We start from the raw sequence: 25,199 nt of genomic DNA, 5'->3' as shown, positions 1-25,199 counted from the left end.
GTATCAATCGTTTTGCGCGTCAAGATGTAGGCTAAGCTTATCATTTAAACGCGTTTAAAGCAGGTTTTAAAACAAATGGTTTAAACTGTTAATGAACATTAAGCAGTGGGGCAGAATTAATTCTGGTAAATACGTTCATTAAGACGGTTTCAGCCTGATTCACGCGGTGCACACCTGCTCGTATTGCGACTGACTAAACCGTTCGCTCCTTGTGCTTAAACGTTCAAATACACAGTTATGTGTCAAAAATTCTCGTCTTTGCGAGTATCCTCGTAAACACAGTTATTTGTGTCTTAAATTAACTTTAATAGTTAAAGATAAAGCATGTGTAGTGTTAGGCTACATGAGATCCTGGATTATATGATGAGATCTTAAAAGGATAGTTCACCCAAAAATGAAGATACTGTCATCATGTAAACTTAAACTCAAATTGTGCTAAACCTCTATGAATTTCTTTGTTCTCCTCAACATAAAAGAAGATATTTAGAAAAATGATCACAACCAGTTTCTGGTCCCCAATAGTGTATTTTTTCATACTATGGAAGTCATGGGGGCCCAGCAACTGTCTGATTACCAGTATTGTTCCAAATCTATTATTTTGCATTCAACAGCAGAAGGAAACTCATACAGGTTTAGAACAACAACCAAATGTTCATTTTTGGGTGAACTTTTCCTCTAAAGCAGCCTAATATAGCTGCTGTTGCCATTTGTGTCAATAATATAAATCAAACATCAGAAAGAAAATCACTTACTGTCCTTGACAGAATCACTTTTGTAAAATAAATAAGAATGAATCATGTATATTAAATATATACAGTGGAGACCATTCAGTCTATTTGTACATTTTCTTTATACATCATAATATTATTCAGTGCTTTAAGTTTTTCAAGTAGGTCGATTTCTTATGATCTTTGTTCTATTGTAGCTTAATTTGTGACTGTTTACTTGTCTTCAATAAGCTTATTTTTACTTGGGCTCGTATTCTTTTTGTGATATTGAAATTGGTAACAAAAATTATGAAATTTCAGTGCATCAAGAATGTTGATATGGGATAAAAATCCTATTTAAAGCTTTATATATACAGTGGTGTGAAAAATTGTTGGCCCCCTTCCTGATTTCTTATTTTTAATCAGGAAGGGGGCCAACACTTTTTCACACCACTGTGTATATATATATATATATATATATATATATATCATTATTGTGATGGGGGGGCCCTACAGTAAGTCATAGCCCCGGGGCCCAGTGCAGGCTTAATGAAGGCCCTGGGTACATCCCTAGTTTATAGTTTGCACTAGTGCTGTGTTCAAAATATCGATACGACGATGTATCGTCACAGAGATCGATACTGTGGCACGTGTGCAGCAGTGGACCACGCTTAATTTTTACAACGTTTAAAATTTAGTCGAAAAGTGCGAGGTTTCTAAAAAAGAATGAATAGAGTATCTGTTAATAATCTGGCCGCAGAGGAATACAACTGGGTTGCCTGATATAAAGAGACGTAATCCCCAAAACAGGGATTTACACTTGCGCAATACAGAAATATCTGCTAAACGTGCTACTTATCTTTGTCAACCTGGCAACCCTGTGCTCACGCGCTCTCTCTCTCCACTGTGGATAAACGCGCTTGCTTTCTGAAAACACCGCTTAGCTTGCAGTTTAGCTATCTCCATTTCAAGTCTATTCTCAGAAAAGTGTGATTCATCAACTGTTCATTTACGACAGAGAGAGAGAGAGGCTGTGTATGTATGAATTACCACCGTTTTGCCGCGTTTCTCTATTAACAGTAAAACTGTGGCTTTAATTCCCTAGCTCCTAGTTGAGAAAGATAATGTGGCTCTTGAGCGATTAAGCTATTTAGTTGATAAAACTGCGGGGCAGCGCTAAAAAGTTTATGCCTGAATGTCTGAGTTCGGCCGCAACGTGATCTGTGAGTGTGACTGCACTTAACACCAAACTGCTTGTTTAACACAAATGCTGGCACAGACGTGCATGTTCGGCTTGAGTCGCTTTGAACTCGTGCATCTTCGGAAGCGGAGCTGCGCGGAAAGTTACAAAAAATGTTGTGCACACCGCCACGCGAAACGACGCCGCGCGCACTCAAAGCGAACTTGCTGACGCTCGAGTATAAATCAGCCTTGAGCGTGTGAGCGTTAGATACAGTGAAGACAGCGCGTTAGTTTAGAACTCTTCTAAAAAAAATTTTTATTGTAGAGAGAGTGTTAATTTGTGCAATGATAACCTACCAGCAATGTAAATTATTTTTTAAACATATTAGAATGAGTACATTACAATATAAATTTATTAGAACAAGTACATTATTATTTATGGGCTTAAAAACAAGATGCAAACAATCAGAATATTGTACCTGGTGGGGAGTGCACAATGTAAACATGAAACATATGCCATTACCTATATTGTACTGTGGTACAGTTATGGAGGCCCTTCATAATGCAGAGGTCAACTGCCTGCTCTGCCAATAGTTAGAAATGGCACTATAGTGTGCAGTGTTTAATAAACAGCTGTTTTTCTAAATTCTGCTGAGGTGAAATTCAGTGCAGTCCTGTATCGTGATACATATCGCATCGTGACCTCTGTATCGTGATACGTATCGTATCTTGACTTTGCTGGTGATACACAGCCCTAGTTTGCAGATCAGACTGCCTGTATCGCCAGACTAATATATAGGAGGCCAGAGCAGCTGTCATTCATATTGCATTATACTGCACTGACTGGACTCTCTATCTTTGACCTGCAGTGGCCTTGCAGTTGCCCGAGGGTCTGCAGATGTTTGCCTGTGTGATCGCTGACATCATTGAGAGGTGGGTACCGCATACACTCACGCAGCGCTCCTCTGGACTGTGGATGCACATCCTTGGTTAAACAGGAAGAGCATTTGAGTCTGCAGAAGACCTCTGTGCTCATTAAAAAACTCTATGCTTATCATCATTCCCCGCCGTAGCAGTATCTGGGGCTCAGCAGAAAATTAGACACAATTGCAGACACAAGCTAGCTATCACGGTCTCGCTAGTTAATGACATGAAGTGGACAAAACCATTATTCTTCTCAATTACATCTTGTTACAGTCTGCGCAGAGCATGCAGCATACGAAAGTACAAATTGTGGTCCAGTGTGGGTAAAGAACGAGTCTGGCCACACCTCCCACTTCGACTGGGTTTAATGCTAATGCTAATGAACACTAGTAGCTCTGCTTAATGATAAACAATGTGCTGTGACAACAAAAAATTTTTTTTTGTGTTCACAGGTTAAAGAAAAATATATCTTCAAAAATGAAAATTCTGTCATTATATAAACCTGTATGACTTTTTTTCTGTTGAGTATATGTGTCCTTCTTTTCCATACAGTTACATTTAATAGAGTCTGAATAATTTGGACTGAGTCAGTGACTGTCACATATTGATTCATAAACAATTTTTTTTTTGGTTTTGTTAACCATATAATTTGTTTTCTTGAAAATATTTTACTCAAACAAATGTTTTGTTCATAAATTGGACATTTCTACATCTCTTAAGCAAAGTCGAGATTGATGTGAAGATTTTAAGTGAACATTGACATAGATTTGGTCTGTTTGTCACACAAAGCTACTTTAGAAGACGTAGAACATGAGTTGTAGTGGCCACTTTCATGATACTTGTGGTCCTTTTTCATCCTTATTAAAGCCTGAAAAGAGTTTACATTCGTTGTAATTGCATGGAACCGAGTAAACAGACTTTTCTGTGCTAGAGAAAGAATGTCCGCATGAGGATGCGTAAATAATGACAGAAATTTGTGTTTTGGCTCAGCTGTTCCATTAAGAGCCTTGCCTCCTTTTATACTAAACATTACATTTCTCTTCCACCATCTCCTGGGATGAATGTTCCACCTGTTTCTTTAAAGTATGTTCCCACTTTCCTCCAAATAAGCAGAGTCCTATTCCGGATGTCTGCTCAATACTAATGAGGGACATTCTCAGCTGAGGTGAGATGGGCGAGCATTTCCATTGAGGGATATGTTTAGCCTCGGGAACCACACTCAAAGTGTCACATTCCCAGAGGATTCATCTGTATTACAAAAACATTATGGGACTGTAATGTTCCTTCTGACTCAGGGCCGCCGGTTCGATTTGGAGGTGAGCATAGAGTTAGTGAGTTGAAGCGAACGGCTTTGGATGTTTTGATTGGGTCGTGTGAAAATCTCGCTGTTTGATGACTCTCCTGGTTAACACAGATCCCTCTGTTTGATGTAGATCTGCTGTCAGCGCTTCTGCAATTACATCCTGTGTTCATCAACTTCCTGTTTCTCTAACCCATCTACTTTTTACTCTTGTTCTAGTGACATGTCCAGTGTTGATCTCAATGAAAATAATCATTAACAAGGTTGTTCAGGGTTTCTGTCGAAGATAATGAAGAGCAGATTAATTTTTAAATTAAAACATACTGTTAACAAAGAAAAAAAAACAAGACAAGGAAAAAAATAATACCGCAAGAATTTCTTTTAAATGTTGATGCACTACCAAAGTTTGGGGTTAGTACTAGTATTTTTTTATGTTTTTGATGTCTCTTATGCTCATGAAGGCTGCATTTATTTGATCAAAATTACATTAAAAACAGGAATATTCTGAAAGATTATTACAATTTGAAATAACTGTTTTCTATTTTAATACTTATTAAAATGTAATTTATTCCTGTGATGGCAAAGCTTAATTTTCAGCAGCCATTACTCAGTCTTCAGTGTCACATGATCCTAGAAATCATTCTAATATGCTGCTCAAGAAACATTTATTATTAATGCTGAAAGCAGTTGTGCTACTAAATGTTTTGTATTTTATTTATATTTTGTAACATTATAAATGTATTTACTGTCTTTTTTGGTTAATGTAAAGTGTCCCTGCAAAATAAAAATTTCTTGAAAAAAAAGGAAAACGAGTCTTACGGACCCCAAACTATTGAATGCTAATGTACATTTAAAATTAATTTATGAATATGCATATGTTTGAAGTATTAGATACCATTTTGTTGGCTGTTTTTCTAAATTCTGCTGAGGTGAAATTCAGTGCAGTCCTGTATCGTGATACATATCGCATCGTGACCTCTGTATCGTGATACGTATCGTATCTTGACTTTGCTGGTGATACACAGCCCTAGTTTGCAGATCAGACTGCCTGTATCGCCAGACTAATATATAGGAGGCCAGAGCAGCTGTCATTCATATTGCATTATACTGCACTGACTGGACTCTCTATCTTTGACCTGCAGTGGCCTTGCAGTTGCCCGAGGGTCTGCAGATGTTTGCCTGTGTGATCGCTGACATCATTGAGAGGTGGGTACCGCATACACTCACGCAGCGCTCCTCTGGACTGTGGATGCACATCCTTGGTTAAACAGGAAGAGCATTTGAGTCTGCAGAAGACCTCTGTGCTCATTAAAAAACTCTATGCTTATCATCATTCCCCGCCGTAGCAGTATCTGGGGCTCAGCAGAAAATTAGACACAATTGCAGACACAAGCTAGCTATCACGGTCTCGCTAGTTAATGACATGAAGTGGACAAAACCATTATTCTTCTCAATTACATCTTGTTACAGTCTGCGCAGAGCATGCAGCATACGAAAGTACAAATTGTGGTCCAGTGTGGGTAAAGAACGAGTCTGGCCACACCTCCCACTTCGACTGGGTTTAATGCTAATGCTAATGAACACTAGTAGCTCTGCTTAATGATAAACAATGTGCTGTGACAACAAAAAAAAAATTTTTGTGTTCACAGGTTAAAGAAAAATATATCTTCAAAAATGAAATGTATGACTTTTTTTCTGTTGAGTATATGTGTCCTTCTTTTCCATACAGTTACATTTAATAGAGTCTGAATCATTTGGACTGAGTCAGTGACTGTCACATATTGATTCATAAACAATTTTTTTTTTGGTTTTGTTAACCATATAATTTGTTTTCTTGAAAATATTTTACTCAAACAAATGTTTTGTTCATAAATTGGACATTTCTACATCTCTTAAGCAAAGTCGAGATTGATGTGAAGATTTTAAGTGAACATTGACATAGATTTGGTCTGTTTGTCACACAAAGCTACTTTAGAAGACGTAGAACATGAGTTGTAGTGGCCACTTTCATGATACTTGTGGTCCTTTTTCATCCTTATTAAAGCCTGAAAAGAGTTTACATTCGTTGTAATTGCATGGAACCGAGTAAACAGACTTTTCTGTGCTAGAGAAAGAATGTCCGCATGAGGATGCGTAAATAATGACAGAAATTTGTGTTTTGGCTCAGCTGTTCCATTAAGAGCCTTGCCTCCTTTTATACTAAACATTACATTTCTCTTCCACCATCTCCTGGGATGAATGTTCCACCTGTTTCTTTAAAGTATGTTCCCACTTTCCTCCAAATAAGCAGAGTCCTATTCCGGATGTCTGCTCAATACTAATGAGGGACATTCTCAGCTGAGGTGAGATGGGCGAGCATTTCCATTGAGGGATATGTTTAGCCTCGGGAACCACACTCAAAGTGTCACATTCCCAGAGGATTCATCTGTATTACAAAAACATTATGGGACTGTAATGTTCCTTCTGACTCAGGGCCGCCGGTTCGATTTGGAGGTGAGCATAGAGTTAGTGAGTTGAAGCGAACGGCTTTGGATGTTTTGATTGGGTCGTGTGAAAATCTCGCTGTTTGATGACTCTCCTGGTTAACACAGATCCCTCTGTTTGATGTAGATCTGCTGTCAGCGCTTCTGCAATTACATCCTGTGTTCATCAACTTCCTGTTTCTCTAACCCATCTACTTTTTACTCTTGTTCTAGTGACATGTCCAGTGTTGATCTCAATGAAAATAATCATTAACAAGGTTGTTCAGGGTTTCTGTCGAAGATAATGAAGAGCAGATTAATTTTTAAATTAAAACATACTGTTAACAAAGAAAAAAAAACAAGACAAGGAAAAAAATAATACCGCAAGAATTTCTTTTAAATGTTGATGCACTACCAAAGTTTGGGGTTAGTACTAGTATTTTTTTATGTTTTTGATGTCTCTTATGCTCATGAAGGCTGCATTTATTTGATCAAAATTACATTAAAAACAGGAATATTCTGAAAGATTATTACAATTTGAAATAACTGTTTTCTATTTTAATACTTATTAAAATGTAATTTATTCCTGTGATGGCAAAGCTTAATTTTCAGCAGCCATTACTCAGTCTTCAGTGTCACATGATCCTAGAAATCATTCTAATATGCTGCTCAAGAAACATTTATTATTAATGCTGAAAGCAGTTGTGCTACTAAATGTTTTGTATTTTATTTATATTTTGTAACATTATAAATGTATTTACTGTCTTTTTTGGTTAATGTAAAGTGTCCCTGCAAAATAAAAATTTCTTGAAAAAAAAGGAAAACGAGTCTTACGGACCCCAAACTATTGAATGCTAATGTACATTTAAAATTAATTTATGAATATGCATATGTTTGAAGTATTAGATACCATTTTGTTGTATGAAATGTAAAGTAAAATCGACTAAAATGAATAAATAGGACATGATAACAAATTGACTACATTTAAAAGACATTTTCATAAAAAAAAAAACCTGACAAAAAAAATTAACACTGGCCATATCTCTGTTTTGCTGTTCATCTTTCCACCTTTTCTATTTTGTATATTCTTCTACCTATTGTATTTACATGGTACTCCAACATATGCCAATCATTACCATGGTATTACCATCAATATGTTTTCCAATAAACCATAGCACAATATCATGGTGCAAGGGTTTTGACCCCTCTCTTGCGTTCTCTGTCCACTTAAGTGTGTGAGAAGTGCTTTGAGTGTGTGTCTGTCGTGTAATGTGTACCCTACCCTCCTTATCAGACAGCCATAGTGCTCTCAGCTAAAGAGCTGCCTCTTTCTCATCGTAGCAGGGCTTAGCATCACAAATGTCCAGACACTCGGAAACCCAATGAAACCAGTCAGTGTTTAATGAGAGCAATTAATGTCCGTTAATTAACTTTGCGAAAGCCCCCTTCTCCTCCTGACATCAGCAACAGCTTTCCATCCCTCTTCTGCATGTTCTGCCCCTCGTTCCCTCAGCCACATCTTTGGATTGCTGCCAGCAGGATTTCTTCGATCTGCAGTTTCTCTAAGGGCCTTTAGCTTGGCTTACATAGGACATTTATTCCTCGTTGCTTTTTAGGGCTCCAGCTGTTTATATATATATATATGGGTCAAAGATGAAAAAGGGTTTAAGCATAAAAAAAATAAGTGTACTGCTTTAAATTGTTGTTGTTTCTCCAAAAAATATAAAAAAGTTTTCGGTTTAGTTTAATTTTGTTTTTGTTTTTCCGAGCAAAAAATAAATATCATACATTTTTCCCTGATTTACAGAAGAGACCCACTAAAATGTAATTCAGTGTAACAATGTTGTCAGGCATATTTAAAACAAAAACCAATTTATGACATATTAAAAGACTAATTACTTTCACCCCAAATAGTAATTAGTTGTAATTTTAAATTTTTTTTAATTTGCCACTATCCTAGGTTTTGCCCATTTGTCAGTAAGAATTTTACTAATTTAAAACACAATAAAATTTTATATGCTCCCTTATTCTTTTATATATTTTAATATGTACAAGTCAGAATAAGCATGTTGTTTGAATTTTTACATAAATATTGTGTTACACTGAATGACAATGTAACTAATGTAATTAGTTACATTGTAATTTAATTCTCCAAAAACCTATTTGAAACCTTAAAAGTAGACACTTTACTTACATTTAATGTGCTTTCTATGGACATAAAATCACTTTTGTACATTTCTTTTGATGCGGACATCTTAATGTCTTTGACCCATGTATGTATTTATATTATATTACTTTAGGACTGTTTCTAACTACCTCCGAATGTTTCAAGTGATCTGATCGCAAACATTTTCGACACCATTTAAATTTGTACTTAGTGATGCTCTGGATCATATTGGCCTAAACGAATGTTAATACCAGGTAAACAGTGCCAGATGTTTTATGTGTATGTTGTGACCCCAGATTATAGTTTGTTCAGGGTCTTGCGGGTCTGACCCAGGGCCACGGGAAAGGATTAGTTGTTACATGACACTGCTGACAGCTATAGGCACAACTCCCAAATTTGAGATAAAACATCAGACAGAGACTAGAATGGAACTAGAATGGTTCAGAAATAATGTTGTGTACTGGAATCTTCATGGGACTGAGAAGAACACTGGAGATTGGAGACTGCACAGGATGTGACTGTTGTGATCAATGATAGACTGAGCTCCATGTCAGCGTGCAGAAAAGAGGTTGTATAAATCTAGCCAGAATATAAGATGATTAAACTAGATGAGGTTTTAAGCTCTAATGAGAGCAAGCTGCTATGTATTACAGCAAAAGCTGCAGTTGATTTACACACACACTCACAGTCAGCCCTACTATATATCCACATCTGACACGCACTAAATTTTGTAGGTATTCTCACACAGTGTACTTGCATTTTCTCGAATGCTGCTAAAAACACCTACACAGGTTAAAGGTGTGTATACCTTCTTAGAGGTGGATTCCCACACACTTCATGCTATAATTGATCACATATGTCTCTTGTACACTCGCAGCTACAAACTTCTTGTGAAATGGAAATATGGATGGCGTGTTTATGCTAGGACTGAAGGTGTACTTATGCTAGGATACAGGGCCAGTCACATATATTTAGGGGAAATTTTGTGGGCAAAAAAACTGTTTTCCATTGTCAGTAATGTAATGATGTATGAAGTACTGCTCACATAATAGTATTTGATTTGAATTTACTGTGATATTACTTTTTCTGTGAACTGAAAACAATTCACGTAGCTATATGAGCAGTGCTGGGTAGTAACTGGTTACATGTAATCTGGATTACGTAATCAGATTCCAAAAATGAAGTACTTGTAATTAGGGTATATTACATTTTAAAATGCTCATTATTAGATTAAAGTTACTTTTTATAGATTACATGGTTACATATTATTCACGCAATGGCAGTAAATTATTGAAGTAAGTGAGGATAGCAAAATAAAGTGAACTGTGACATATTATACCCAAAAAATTCTTCATTTACTGGTAGTGGACTACCGGGATCAAAAAATATTCAGACACTTTGACTTGAGTCTTGACCATGTTTTGCTTAAAGGTGACATATCATGAAAATCTGACTTTTCCAGGTTTTAAGTGCTATAATCAGGTCCCTGGTGCATCTACCAACCAAGGAAATGTGATTAAATGTGATGAAGATTAACCCAGTAACTTTATTTTGCTAAGCCTTTTTCTGCAAGCATCTGAGAAAACGAGCGCGTCTGATTTCGCTCCCTTGGTGACGTGGCAAAGGGATCTCATTATAATATTACCGCCCCTTAATCTAGAAGTTTCCACCCACGGCGCCGTCATTTTGATTTCGCAAGCAACAACGGTATACCAGTTCTAATGCCATGGTGAAAGTTTGAGCAAAGCATGCTAACTGGTCTGTGTTTGGCTGCACAGACGAGCACAGAACACTATTTACAGTCCCAGCCTCAGAGAAGACAAGAGAGCAGTGGACTTATTGATTTATTTACTGTATATTGCTGCTGCCACACAGATCTAAAATAAACATGCAATTTATTTCCCAGCTGTTTACCTTCATAGACCTAACCGACTGTTTTTGTAACTCATGCGTGTTTTTAATGTAAACTTAATTTATGAGAATGAGAACTTAGTTTAGTACTCACATGCTGTGTGGTGGCCGCTTTCAGGTACGAGCTGTAATGGTGAAGCTCTATTCTGGAAAAGGGGGCAGGGAGCAGCAGCTCATTTGCATTTAAAGAGCCAGGCCCGAAAAACAGCATGTTTCAGCTTCCACTCAAAATAGGCATTTTCAAAATGATATAATAAATGATCTGTGGAGTATTTTGAGCTGAAACTTCACAGACACATTCTGGGGACACCAGAGACTTATATTACATATTGTAAAAAGGGGTATAATGTGTCTCCTTTAAGTGTTTTTTTCTTTAATTGCTAATGCGACCTTTTTACACCACAGACTGAACAAAATTAAGCTTTTCTTGGTAACTGGTTGACCTAAATTGGTATTATCTAATTGTGTACTTAAATTTAACAGCTGAATAATTTTTGGTTGATTGTAATCCATTACATACCTTTCTATGAAAGTTATCTGACATCATCAAGATATTTTTGTTATGACACAGTTTAACTCTGTTAAAGTTAAACTAAGTTCTTGTCGTATTTTATTACCATTTTCTAAACTATAGCGAATAAACTGTGATATAATGTGAGAAATGTTGAAGGTGTCTGAATAAATTTTGGTTTGACTATTTTATTTTTCTTAGCTTTTTTCATATCAATGTGGTATGTTTAATAGTACGTTTAAAACAAGTTTTATAGTTTAAGGCCTGGTTTCATAGAGAGAGGGCTTAGGTTAAACCAGGATTAGGCAATAGGTCAATTAGGACATTTAAGTAGTTTTTTATAAACGTGCTTTAGATAAAAACATTACTGGTGTGCATCTTGAGACAAAACAAATGCACTGACATATTTTAAGATCAGTCAGTGCAATTTTCTTACAGTTGAAACAGTTCAGATTTACATTTTAGTCTGGGATTAGTCTTAAGCCTTGTTTGTGAAACCGGGGGTAAGTATTTTAAAAGTAATCTAAATAGTAGTCAGAATACATTACCTAAAATGAGTAGCCTAGATTACATTACTAACTAGGGTTTTCATCATGTAATCTGTAATCAGTAATGGACTACAATTTGTAAGTAATCTTACTGTAATCTTCCCAGCACTGACTATAAGACAACAGTTGTATCGTGGTAGCATGTAGTGCTGTGCTCGATACATCGATACGATGATGTATCGTCACAGAGATTTGACGATACGAGTATCGATACAGCTGGCCCTGTATCGATATTGTGGCACGTGTGCAGCAGTGGACCACGCTTAATTTTAATACAAGAACAACGTTTAAAATTGAGTAGAAAAGTGCGAGGTTTCTAAAAAAAAAAAAAAAATGAATAGAGCATAATATATAGGTTACAACAAGGTTTAATCTGGCCGCAGAGGAACACAACTGGGTTGCCTGATATAAAGAGACTTAATCCCCGAAACAGAACTTCCCACTTGCACGATATGGAAATATCTGCAAAGTGTGTTACTTATCTTTGTCAACCTGACAACCATGTGCACGCGCTCTCTCTCCACTGTGGATAAACGCGCTTGCTTTCCGAAAACACCGGTAAACTTGCAGTTTAGCGATCTCCACTTCAATATTCTATTCTCAGAAAAATGTAATTCATCAAGTGTTAATTTATGAGAGAGAGAGAGAGAGAGAGGCTGTGTATGTATGAATTACCTTTGTTTCTCAAATAACATTGAAGCTGTGACTTTAATTCCTTTAGAAACAATGATGTTACCAGCTCCTTGTTGAGAAAGATAATGTAGCTCTTGAGCGATTAAGCTATTTAGTTGATAAAATTGCGGGGCAGCGCTAAAAAGTTTGTTCCTGAATGTCTTGAGTGTGGCCGCAACGTGATCTGTACGTGATCTGTGTGAGTGACTGAGTGTGTGTGTGTGTGTGTGAGATACAGTGAAGACAGCGCATTAGTTTAGAACTCTTCTAATTTTTATTTTTATTTTTTTTAAAGTAGAGAGCGTGTTAATTTGTGCAATGATAACCTACCAGCAATGTAAATATGATTTTTTTTATATATATTAGAATGAGTACATTACAATATAAATTTATTAGAACGAGTATGTTATTATTTATGGGCTTAAAAACAAGATGCAAACAATCAGAATATTGTACCTGATGGGGAGTGCCCAATGTAAACATGAAACATATGCCATCACCTATATTGTACTGTGGTAGTTATGGAGGTCCTTCAAAATGCAGAGGTCAACTGCCTCCTCTGCCAATAGTTAGAAATGGCACTATAGTAAGCAGTGTTTAATAAACAGCTCTTTTACTAAATTCTGCTGAGGTGAAATTCAGTGCAGTCCTGTATCGTGATACGCATCGTATCGTGGCCTCTGTATCGTGATACATATCATATCGTGACTTTGCTGGTGATACACAGCCCTAGTAGCATAGTAGTCCCAAAACTTGCTAGTTTGTTTGACATTTAGTTTTGCAGTTCTCTGAGATCTCCATGTAGACACTACACAGGGTAAACTATCTCCACCCCCAATGAAAAAAACATGATGCACACAGCTAAATATAGTCATGCTGAGAGCATATGGTGTTAAAATCACTGAGCTCTATAATAGTGAGTTGCTGTTTAACTCATTTAGAAGAACATATTTTTCTGGTGTTCAGTTTTGAGTTCAGGCTTGTTAAGAGACACTGCAACAAACCACGAGAGCCGAGAATACGTCAGTCTGACTTTGATGCACCGACAGCCGATTCGGAAAGCGTGAAAGGATCTCATGTGAACCCCATTGAACATGTACGCAGCATTGGGCCAAGACTCCTGCAGTTTTAGTCATGTTTGAGGCTCATAAGGAGTGTAGAGAAACCTCCTCCTGTGCTGTCTGTCACTAAGTGTTATGTTCTTGATAATGCCGCCTTCACATCAAAGACATCTCAGAATAGCAGCAGGCTTTTCATTGAGTTTCCTGTTTAAAGGTCTAGGCTTTTTATTGTATCGATCGTCACTCATAATGTTTCATAAAAATGCTGGCATATAGTCGCAACTGTAGCTTTTTGGCACAGTCCTATTGAGCGAGGAGGATTTTCATCCGTCTATAGCCCCCAACATTTATGCAAATGTGTTTGCGCTACTCTGAGTATTAAGATAATATGCCTGATGTTTTTCTATACGGGGCGATACATGACTACGATCTTAAGAGAATGTCTTTTTGCAGAGTTCATCAGAGTGCCTTGGCATAATTGTATTGAAGGGATAGTTTACCCAAAAATGAAAGTTTTCTGATCCTTATATCTCTCCTGTTTATTCCATAGAATTCAAGAGGATATATTTTGAATAATATCCTGGCTTTCTCTGTCATATTTCATTCACAGTTGACAGTACACACACAGGAACCAATCGCGTCTGTCCGTGTCAAATCAGACAGATTTAAAGTTTCGCTGTACTGATTTTGTTCACACTTTGCTCATGTGGTATTTGGGACCTAAAACTGTAAATATTTCATGTAGATCCTTACATTCTCATGTTTTTTTTTTTCAGTCCCACAGAAATATTTATTAATTTCAGTCCAAAAATATGTAGGAATCTAGGAAGTCAAGTGTGATTCTGTGTCTCCTCCAAGTACAGATATTTTCATTGCTGGCACCTACATTTGGAAAAATTAAACATTTCTAGCCAAAAGTGGATTTAGGGCCTTATTAACACACATTAAAACACTAAGGATACTAATAAATGTTTTGATTATAAAACATAAGCTTTGATTGACAGTCTCGGTTTTCTTTTGATTTTTACATCTATGAACATCTATGCCTTATATGATTTGACATTGAATGAAGTTGGAGTAAGAGCTAGGCTAGATTTAATTAATAAAAAAATTATAAAATAATTATTACGATTTAAAATGTAATTTATTTCTGTGGTGGCAATGCTGAATTTGCAGCAGCCATTACTCCAGTGTTCAGTGTCACATGATCCATTGGAAATCATTCTAAAATGTTGATTTGGTGCTCAAGAAAATGGTTTGTTATTATCAATGTTGAAACCAGTTGAAACATTTTTATTAAGCATTTATTACACAGCATTTATTTGAAATTGAATGATTTTTTTAATAATTTTAAATGTCTTTACTGTCACTTTTGATCAATGTATGCATCCTTGCTTAATAAAACAATTTATTTCTTTGAAAAAATTAAATAAGTAATCTCACCGACCACAAACTTTTGAATGGTAGTGTATATAAAATTCTGATGACTATTGGCTTAAATATTTCTCTGTTCCTCACACATCTTCTGTATGACTTCAGAACATTGACCTTAGGGTGTATGTCATATTTAGTTTGATATTAATGGAAACAAGACTGTGAGGGATAGGATTGACCTTGGTGTCAATCATTCAGCTGACAAATATTGAAAATACATTCTTATAAACAACAAGATGTCAATTAAGATGTAAAGACATTGCAATCTTTAGTCTAGTGGTTAAATGGATCGTAGTTGATCGGTGATCCGTACGGACCAAGCCCCACGGTTCGGCATGCATGTGATCCACGGATCAATTGCAAAATTTAACCATAATAGATAACGTAATAGAGCATAAGTTTATCATTTGTTCGTATTTACACAAGCAAGCAAATTTTAAACAACAAATTTTAAACAAGGCGAAAGGGAACTCGATTAGTTACTCGCGCGCTGTTCTGTTCTCTGCACGCACACACATGAAGCACGCACACGCGTTTCAGATGGTGCGAACACCGAACTGAATCCTCTTCTGAATCCTCTGAACAGACACATACACATAAAATTATGACAAAATACCCCTCTCAACAATCATTCTGGTAAACGCAGTCAGTTATATCTCAAGTGAATGAAAACAGCTGAGAAAGAAATCGGATGGATCCGTGCATCAGGTCTTAAAGGGACAGCGGCCTATAAATACTGCTGCTGTCATTAATGATCATCAAACAACAAAACAGCTGTGATAAAAATCTATATTTAATTTATACAGTGAACACTATGCAGTGTTATTTTCCATAATTATTACACTTCTGTATTTGAATACTACCAACCTTATTTAATTTGTCAAATATTCTGTTGTATTTATCTATGCTTGTAATTTGTGTATTTGTTCTTATTTTTACTGGCTGTGCTCTTGTCTCTTTAATCATGGTTAAACTTTCTTAGTTGATCTAGTTGTATTTGCTGTGGTATCAAAGAAGTACTTCGTTTTAAGTAATAAATGGAAAGCAAGTTCAATTAAAATATTTTTCTTTTCTTGTTGATCCGAAAAATGATCCGATCCGTGGGTCAAAAAACCGTAATGTGATCCGAACCGTGAGATTTGTGATCCGTTGAACCACTACTATAGACTAACTGTTTATCTATCCCTCACAGGCTCTCTTCATTTGCTCTGAATTAGACATGGTGTTTTCCTTTACTAAGGTGTATATAGAAATTATTTATGGCTTTTTATAGTACATTTGTAATCCGACAGCTGAGATCACCATCCTCGGTATTCTCCTAAATATCACCTTTTGTGCACAATGAAAGACCAAAAAAAAAATCATACAGGTTTGGATTGACATGAGGGTGAAGACATGATGACAGAATTCTCATTTTAGGACTCTTAGAACTCTTCCTTAAAAGCCTGTGAATCATTCCCATCAACACAGTGTGCTCCTGTGGCCAGTCGACGCGGATGGGGACAGATACCTCCTCGCGCTCTTTATCCGACAATGTTGTGAGTTTCGTTCCGCCGTTAGAGCCTACTATCTGACGCCTGGCCCCATTTTCACTTTCTTTGATTCATATCTCCAGGCTGCGACCCACGGCCCCTGTAGGGGAAATGTCAGAGTTACTGTGGAGGAAAGATCCTGGCATGGGGCCGACAATCCCCATTCCCGACTCTGCACAGCTGAGCTGTAGGGGGCAGGAGCAGGGCTATGATTGTGTGTGTATTTGTGAGTCCCAGCTGTCTGTCTTCCTCAGTTCTTACATAAGGAGCTCGTACTGGGAGGAGAGATCACCAGGCACGCAGCCACTGGAAGAACAAGCCAATTCTCTCTCTCCCCTTTCTCGCTTTCACTCGCCGTGTCTTTCTTGCTCTGTCTGTGTCGATGACTAATGAGCTGCCGTGCCATTCTGTGTAATGAGTTACCTGCCTACACGCCCAGTGTGTTGCCTTGTCTCGCTAGCATGAAGTACTGTGGGGGAAAGGGTGAAGGAAATAGAGAGAGATATGGAGTGGATGGATGACTAGTTGAGTAGTTGATGTTGAGGAGGTCTCAGGGCTCAGTGTGAGAAAATTTCAGGACATCTAGTTTACTTCGATGTTATTTTAGGTGTAATGTTTCAGCTGTAGTATTTTAAAGGAGATGAATTCCAAACAGCAACTTCTCAGAGAGCGTGCTGTGCTCGAGCAATCAAAAACAACTTGTGGAACAAATTTACCGCCTTGAACAGTTCAATTCAAGACTGTCAGAGTCTGCTGGGTACCGTTCTCCTGTTTTTATATTAAATCTGAAATCATTTGTTTGGTAAATGTCCATCAGTTAGACTGTTCAAGGCTGTACTTTATTTTGTATGCGAATGTAACAACGGTTGTAGTCACGGGAAGAAGGAGGCGAGAACCGACGAACATTTTAACAATCTTTAAAAAATAAACAAACACAAAATGAAAGTAAAGCGGCAGCCCCTCGCGGATGACTGCCGCACACAAAACACAAAATAAAGTCCAGGCCTGGTCCTCTCTCCTCTTTCACTGTCGTCACTCCTCCTTTTATCCTTCCAGAGCTCCTCCGTGGGACTCGAGTCGCTCGTTATCAATTACTCCACCTGCTTCGCTCCCACTCGTCACAGCGATGTATTTATTTTTTTCCCTGGCCTTAATGGACAGAATCCTAAAATTGTGTGGCTTTTAGTCCATGTCTGTTAGCTTTGAAGTCATTGATAATGTTCTTCTAAAAGTTGACTGATTTTTGAGATGAAAGAAACTTAAATTTTTACTTATACAGTACTTATATTCTGACTAAATGGACTGAAAATATTGATGACTCCTACTTTGCTTATTTTATGTACTGAAACCCTTACATAAAATTTTATTTCTCAGAATATCAAACCAAGTGGCAGTTATTTTAAAGGAATAAAGCACAGACAAACAACATTTGACAAAATGAGGCTTCAAATGATAAAATAGTAATAGTAATGTTCAATTGATGTTTGTTTCTATTTCTTAACATTTCAGGTTGTATAAAATAAGTGTAAAATTAACAAATGATAATTAACAGCAAAATATAGTATTTAATAGATTAACATTGCCTATATTAGAAAATATATATTTACCTATATTATCTATATTACATTACTTATTAAAATTTGGGCGTCAGTAAGATTTTTTAAAAAGAAATGAACACTTTTATTCAGCAAGGAATTGATCAAAGATCAAAAGTGACATTTAAAATGTTACAACAAATTTCTTTCAAATAAATGCTGTTCTTTTGAGCTTCTATTCATCAAAGAATCCTGGAAAATGTGTCAGTTAACATAAAATATTAAGTCAGGCACAGCTGTGTTCAACATTGATAAAAAATAAGCAGTGTTTCTTGAAGAGAATTCTTTCAAAAGCATGATGATACTGACCTTAAACATTTTAAGCGTATTCTATAGGAACTAACCTATACTAATTAATGCTCTTAATGAATTGAGCCTCACTGTAAAGTTATACCAATAAAATCATTCAAAATTAAGCCAAAGTATTTGGATTCTCTGGGTTGTCAGACTTAAAGGTTAAAAGTAATTGCAAAATGGCTTAGAAAAGTGAAGTTAGGGTTGACAAAAGCGCTTGCATAATTTGTTTGCAAATGGCACTTGGTTAGATATTTTGTATCAAATACATTGACATTTAGAGATTGTTGTGGCCAAATGTGTCCAGAAACATATTGGGGACACTATGTAAATTTGTAGATAATAAGAAGGAACACGCATAGGATCTGCCAGCTCTGCTTGTCGTTTATCGTTGTTAAAATCATATGTAGAATTTCTTTCAGCCATTTTTGAGATGACTTTAAACCAGATGGCCAGCAGTCATCTGCTCTCAGTTTTGATTCGAAAGACGTGTGATTTCTTGAAGACCTTTCGCCTGAGATCCTCTGCAGTCACAGTCACTTTTACAGATGGCCATAACGGCGCTTACAGATGTTAGCAGGGAAGCTGTCATGTCATTTTCGGCTGAAAGATTCTCTCGGTAAACTTTTCTCAATTCCTTTTGCTGTCCACTCTGTTGGGTCTATCAAAAGAGGCGATAGCAGGTAGGCAAATAGTTTTATGTACTTTTTTTCAGGTGCCTGGAAAGGAGCCTTTTAGATCCATGCTGTGAACATCACACTGAGGTGCAAAAAGGAGAACCAGCACCTGCAGGTTGCACCTGAACATCACCTTACCTCCAGCAAGTCCCAGGGAACCTCTGTTTACTGAAGCCTACATCTACTAAATAAAGCCTCAAGTGCAAAAGGAAGAAACTCTGGATCTGTTGTAATAAAGACAAAAGACTGGACTGCATTGACTAGGTTTTGATATCAAACTGGTATAAGTCAGAAGAATCAATATAGGTTGAAGAAAAACAGCTAAAAATAATGAAGACCTGGGAAAAAAACGCAAAAGTTTGATTTGATCGGTCTTGTCAGAATGGCAAATTGCAACTCGTTGGGTTCTAGAGCCGTCGCGCAGACGGTAGATTGGGAATTTCATAAGCTGTTTGCTTGAAATTACTGTCGTCCTGGAGAGAGACCATCTCTTATCGAAGTTTGTCAACACACATGGTCGTGTTATTTCGTGTGTGTGAGAGAGTGTACATGGTTATGAAATATAAAAGTGCCATGTAGCATTCAGATCTAGCTAATTAGACACGGAGACCACCTCTCCGGCATGGTCCTCGGCATTGGGTTTTATTATTTATGAAACAATAAAATAAACATTCTGTTCTCTTGCACTGCAGTGTTGCAGTGTATGGTTGCAAATTTAGTTCAGTTCATGTTGAAACTTTGATTTGGACTGCTTAATTATTTGCTTAACAAATCTTATATGCATAATTTGGGGGTAGAAAATAAACTCTTGTTCAAAACTTTGGGGTCAGTAAGAAAAAAAAAAAGCCTGTTTTTAAAAGAAGCCTCTTAGCCTCACCAAAGCAGCATTTATTTGATTCAAAATACAGTAAATTATTTTCGTTTTTTAATATATTTTCAAATGTAATTTATTCCCGTGATAGCAAAGCTGTTATTATCAATATTGAGAACCATTTCATTGGAAACGGTGATACTTTCTCAGGATTCTTTGATAAATATAAAGTTAAGAAGAACAAAATAGAAATATTTTGTAATATTATAAATGTCACTTTTGATCCATTTAATGCATCCTTGCTGATTTTAAAGTATTATTTCTTTCAAATATTTTTCTTTCAAAACAGCAACAAAAACCCTTACTGACCCCAAGCTTTTAAATGGTAGTGTAGATGTGAAAATGAGTCAGATTTTATAGAATTTTTATAAGGGAAACAGTTTTGAAGTATATTTGATTAGCAAATAAATACATGTGCAAAATTTACCGAAACTGTAACTGATTGAAGTTTGTAACAACAAAAAACTTTGTGATCTAGACAGTTTAGGGTTAATTTAGTAGATTTTGTACTTTAATTACTTTATAACAGATAAATGTGGATAAAGTAAATCAGTGAGTTATAGACGTTAAAGCAAAAAGTGTTAGTCTCCCCTATATGTGAATATATTATGGAATATTTTTGAATGACTTGTGAGTACAGATCGGTTTTCTGGATCGTGATCATTAAACAGCGTGGGCTCTTAGCTCACCTTCTCTCCTCAAGGTTACAATCTACTTAGACTTTCTTGCTAATCGTATTTGGTTTAATTGAGGAACAAATGCCCAGACAAGTATCTAACTATAATTTTCTGTACTGTTTGTGCCTTTGCAAATCCAATTTGCATATTTTCCTCATCCACTTACCACCATGATCTCTGTGCCTGTGGTGCTTGACAACAAATGTCTTCAGATTCATTTTCACGCTAATGATGTGAAATTATGTAGCAGGGCTTTAAAAGATTTGTTTTGTTATAGGAAACGCCTGAACTTGGTTTTACACCGCACAGCCTTCTTTCCTTCCTGTCCTCAGAAAACCCTACTCGCTGTTACCACTTTAGCCTCACAGATTTGCTGGCACTAATGTGCAGAGCACACGAGACACCTCAAATCACAGAACCGTGAGGAACCTCTCTGAGACTGAAGGGGTGAGAAGGTGCCTCCGGTTTGGAATTAGATGTGTGGGCCAGTCGCTTCTATGCCCTCTAGCACTTACAGTCAGTCACTCTCTTCCTGACAAAGACAGACATTTTCAGCATTTTCTGAGTGAACATATACAAGGAAGCAAGATTTAAGGCCTATTTTAATTTTTTGCACCATGTTTTTCCGAATGAAATACTGCATACTGCATGTACTACTGTAATACTGCATGTGTCCTGACATACATTTATTTACTTATTTATTGAAACAGCTATGTTCTTACTATTTAGTGTTTTCTTAATTATTAAAACAATTATCATGTTTTGACTGTGGCTACGTCTCCAAAATGCTTCAAGAAACCTACCTGCAAAGCTACCTGAAAAACTATGCGCAAGTGCACTTAGGGCAAAAGCTGCTTTAAACGCAAAGGATGCTCACACCAAATGTTGATTTAATTTAGTTAATAGAAGTTAATTGATAAAGAGAATCTATTTATGACGTTATTTTTGACAGCATCTTTATTTTACAGCATTTTTACACAAGTGCCTAAAACTTTTAACAGTACTGTAGCTTTGCAGGTAGGTTTCTTGAAGCATCTTGGAGACGTTGCTACAGTTCTTCTGGATTTAGTCTGTCTCAGTTTGTTCTGTTTCTTCAAGTCATTCCAGACAGACTGGATGATGATGAGATCAGATCTCTGTGTGGAACACTGGCTGTTGTCAGACTCCTTGTGCAAACAAAAATCTCACTTATTGCAATTAATGCCAAAATAAATGTTTGGAAATGTAAATTGATATTTCCTATTGACACTACAGCAAAATATAGAAAAAACTGACTTAAAACCATTTTTAGCTGGTGAAAATACTGGTGTAATTTTGGCCACCAGTGAGTGTGTGCGCACAGGAGAAGGTGAGAAGGATAGAGAGAACTTCAGAGCTTGCGTTTCCTGTCATATTCGTATGAATGGATGTCAGTGGAAAGAAAGTGTAGTGTGACCATCCGTTCATTGAAAATGTAACTCTGTTCTCACATTTTATTAATTTATTGAAACCATTATCATGTTTTGACATTCACTGCTGCAAAAAAGAGTTTATTTGAATATACTTTTGTAGTTATTTTTTAATCAAGCTCAGTTCGCAAAAGCCTTTAAAGTGTAAAAAAGGGAAAAATATGTATTTAATGATGCTTGGGGGAGAGCAGAACAAGAAGTGACAAAATTAGAGAAATTTGTGAAAAGAGGGAATGAGAAGAAAGGAACAAAATGACTTTACAGAACAGAGGAGTAACTGTGAATAGAAAGATAAATAGATTTCTGTGATCAGAATGACATGACTGACATACTGAGTGAACCGAAATGTAGATAAAGACGGTCATTTACTTCCACTGCGATAGGGTTTTGAAATCAAGCGGCTTAATGAATGAACTTCAACATCATTATTTTTTGATATGTCTGAATATAAGACTTCTCTGTAGAGTCTTAAATCTTAAGCTACGCATTGTCATATCTAGCAAGCTTTTTGTAATAAACACTCAAATGTGCGGGAAAAAAACTGTACGTCTGAATGTATGTGTATTATATAAAGGGATAGTTGGTAACACTTTAGAATAGGGACCAATTCTCACTATTAATTAGCTTTGTTACAGGGCTGACGAGACGTGAGACGTGCGGATCCATTCGCAAAGCTTTTATTGTGGAGAAGACAGAGACATGGTCATGAAGCAGGCAGGGTCAAACTGAGGCAGACAGGTATATGGCGGGCAAAACACAAGAATAATCCTAGGGCTAGCGTGGGTCGATGAACTGCAGACAGAATCAGAAGGGGCAAGACTAGGGGAGAAATCCAGGAAACCAGGCGAAGATCAGAAACCGAGAACGAGGCTAAGGCTAAGGCTGGGAAACGACTGAGGGCTCTGTAGTGTAGCTATCACTAGGGGAGTGATAAACGCTGAAACAATACTCGGCAGAGGGAAGGTATAAGAGTGAGTGTTATATAGTGAGGGAGTGATATGAAACAGCTGGGTGCAATCAGTGTTAACAGCTGTGTGCAATCCGTGCTGAGTGCAATCAGTGCAATGCATGATGGGAAATGTAGTCCGGGGTGATGTGCAACAGTGTGTAGTGCGAGAGTCAATGAAATTGGAAGTTCATGGACCGGATTCGTGACAAGCTTAGTATTGGCTGTTTAGTACTTATAAAGCACATATTCTGCATGACCATATACTCAGCCCAATCTCATAGCAATTCGTAAATATTTTATGAGGTGGCTAATTCGTACAACCTCACTCATACAAATTAATGCGATTTGTGCTAAATCGTACGTATTTTACAAGTTGCACAATTTATATGAATTTGTACAAATGACCTACATCTAACCCCGCCCCTAAACCTACCCGTCACTGGGGTCTAGACAAATCGTACAAAATCGTACAAGTGATGTCGTACGAATTAGCCCCCTTTTCAAATATGTACGAATTGGTCGTGAGGTAGCGTTGATATACTACATTCCTATGTAGTATGAAATACAATCCTACCTAATACCTAAACTTAACAACTACCTTACTAACTATTAATAAGCAGTGTTTGTGTTCCACAAAAGAAAGAAAATCATACAGCTTTGGAACAACATGAAGGTGAACAAATTACCAGTCATGCAAATCTACCCTCAAATCTCACGGCTGACCTTTCAAGCCCTACACGCACCACTGGACATACGTTATCCATTTCCTGCCTTTATGCCAGGTCCAGCCACAATAAGCCCCTCAGATAAGCCTGAAAATTCAGTTTACCTCACTTTACAGTTCATCTTTGTGTTCATGAAAGATCCTTATAAATGCATTGTCCACCAACGTTTACCATCCAACCTGCCAGAACTGGAGAGGCTCTGCAAGGAGGAATGGCAGAGGATCTCCAAATCCAGGTGTGAAAAACTTGTTGCCTCTTTCCCAAAAAGACTCATGGCTGTATTAGATCAAAAGGGTGCTTCTACTAAATACTGAGCAAAGGGTCTGAATACTTAGGACCATGTGATATTTCAGTTTTTCTTTTTTAATAAATCTGCAAAAATGTCAACAATTCTGTGTTTTTCTGTCAATATGGGGTGCTGTGTGTACATTGAGTGAAAAATTTAAGGGGGTCTGAATACTTTCCGTACCCACTGTATATGACTAGATTGAGTCATCTTGGCTTGTGAGGGTGTGCGTGTGAGAACCCCTATTTGCATAATGGCAAACCCATTGGAAGCTAAAAGTATGTCAGGACCAATGGCTGAAATCCAGCGTGTGGAATAGCAGTAATGATCTTGTTTTTCAGGGGGTTAAGGGATTATCCAACAGCATTAGAGAAAACATCTGTCTGCATGTTCTGGAAACTGGTTGTGTTTACTTTACTTACGCACTGTACTCATGGCTCAACCAGTCATTAGCGGAGGCGCTAGGCCTTGCTGCGGATGCTCTTTCGTCTCAGTTTGTACAAAGTGTGTGTGGATACGGAGACCTTTTGGTCTATAAGGACAGGGAGACTGCTTTTATAGGACAAAAAAAACCTCAGAGGCTGTGGAGAAGTGGAGGACGTTTGATCTTCGCAGTGCCGTACCCCCCTACTGCTTCTCTTTGTGCTGTTGTAGAAGCAAGGTTTTTTTCCTTGTTTTTTGATAAGGTACTTTTTGTACTCTGTGTGTGCAAAGTATGGTTGGACTAACTTGACTATGGTTTGTAACTTGACTATGACTAGTATGGTTGGACTAACTCCTGAAATTTTTGATTTTAGGAAAAAAAAAAAAGATTTATAAATTTAATCATATTAGTATGTCTTAGAAGATAAGACATTTAAAAAGTGATTTTTGAAGTACATTTATTGTCCACAGCAATCATTTTTACCTATATACACAGCAGACTTTTGGCATTTTTTAAATCTAATTTTTATCACCGCACGTACCACATTTTTAAGACTCCACTTTAAAAGGTTTTATTTATTTATTTATTCATTATTAACGAGTTGCTTATTAGCATGCCTATTATTAACATATTGGCTGTTTATTAGTACTTATAAAGCACATATTCTGCATGACCATATTCTACATCCCTAATCCTACCCAACACCTAAACTAAACTACTGTACCTTACCAACTATTAATAAGCATCAAATTGGTAGTTTATTGAGGCAAAAGTCATAGTTAATGGTTTGTTCATATAGTGAGAATTGGACCTTATTTATTTAGTTTCATTTAATATATATA

General features: G+C 36.9%; 1 protein-coding gene across 1 annotated transcript in view; it reads left to right on the top strand.

Moving 5' to 3' along the window:
• Window positions 1-25,199, top strand: part of dph1 (diphthamide biosynthesis 1) — a 125,975-nt gene that overhangs the window by 22,043 nt on the left and 78,733 nt on the right. The window contains exons 3-4 of the mRNA XM_016272703.1: window positions 2,759-2,878; window positions 5,256-5,319. Coding sequence (XP_016128189.1) covers window positions 2,759-2,878; window positions 5,256-5,319 — 184 coding nt within the window. The remainder of the gene's footprint in view (window positions 1-2,758; window positions 2,879-5,255; window positions 5,320-25,199) is intronic.

Source organism: Sinocyclocheilus grahami, unplaced genomic scaffold, assembly GCF_001515645.1.
Source record: "Sinocyclocheilus grahami isolate Dianchi unplaced genomic scaffold, SAMN03320097.WGS_v1.1 scaffold72.1, whole genome shotgun sequence".
Classification (NCBI taxonomy): Eukaryota; Metazoa; Chordata; class Actinopteri; order Cypriniformes; family Cyprinidae; genus Sinocyclocheilus; species Sinocyclocheilus grahami.
This window is presented reverse-complemented; position numbering and strand designations above follow the sequence as displayed.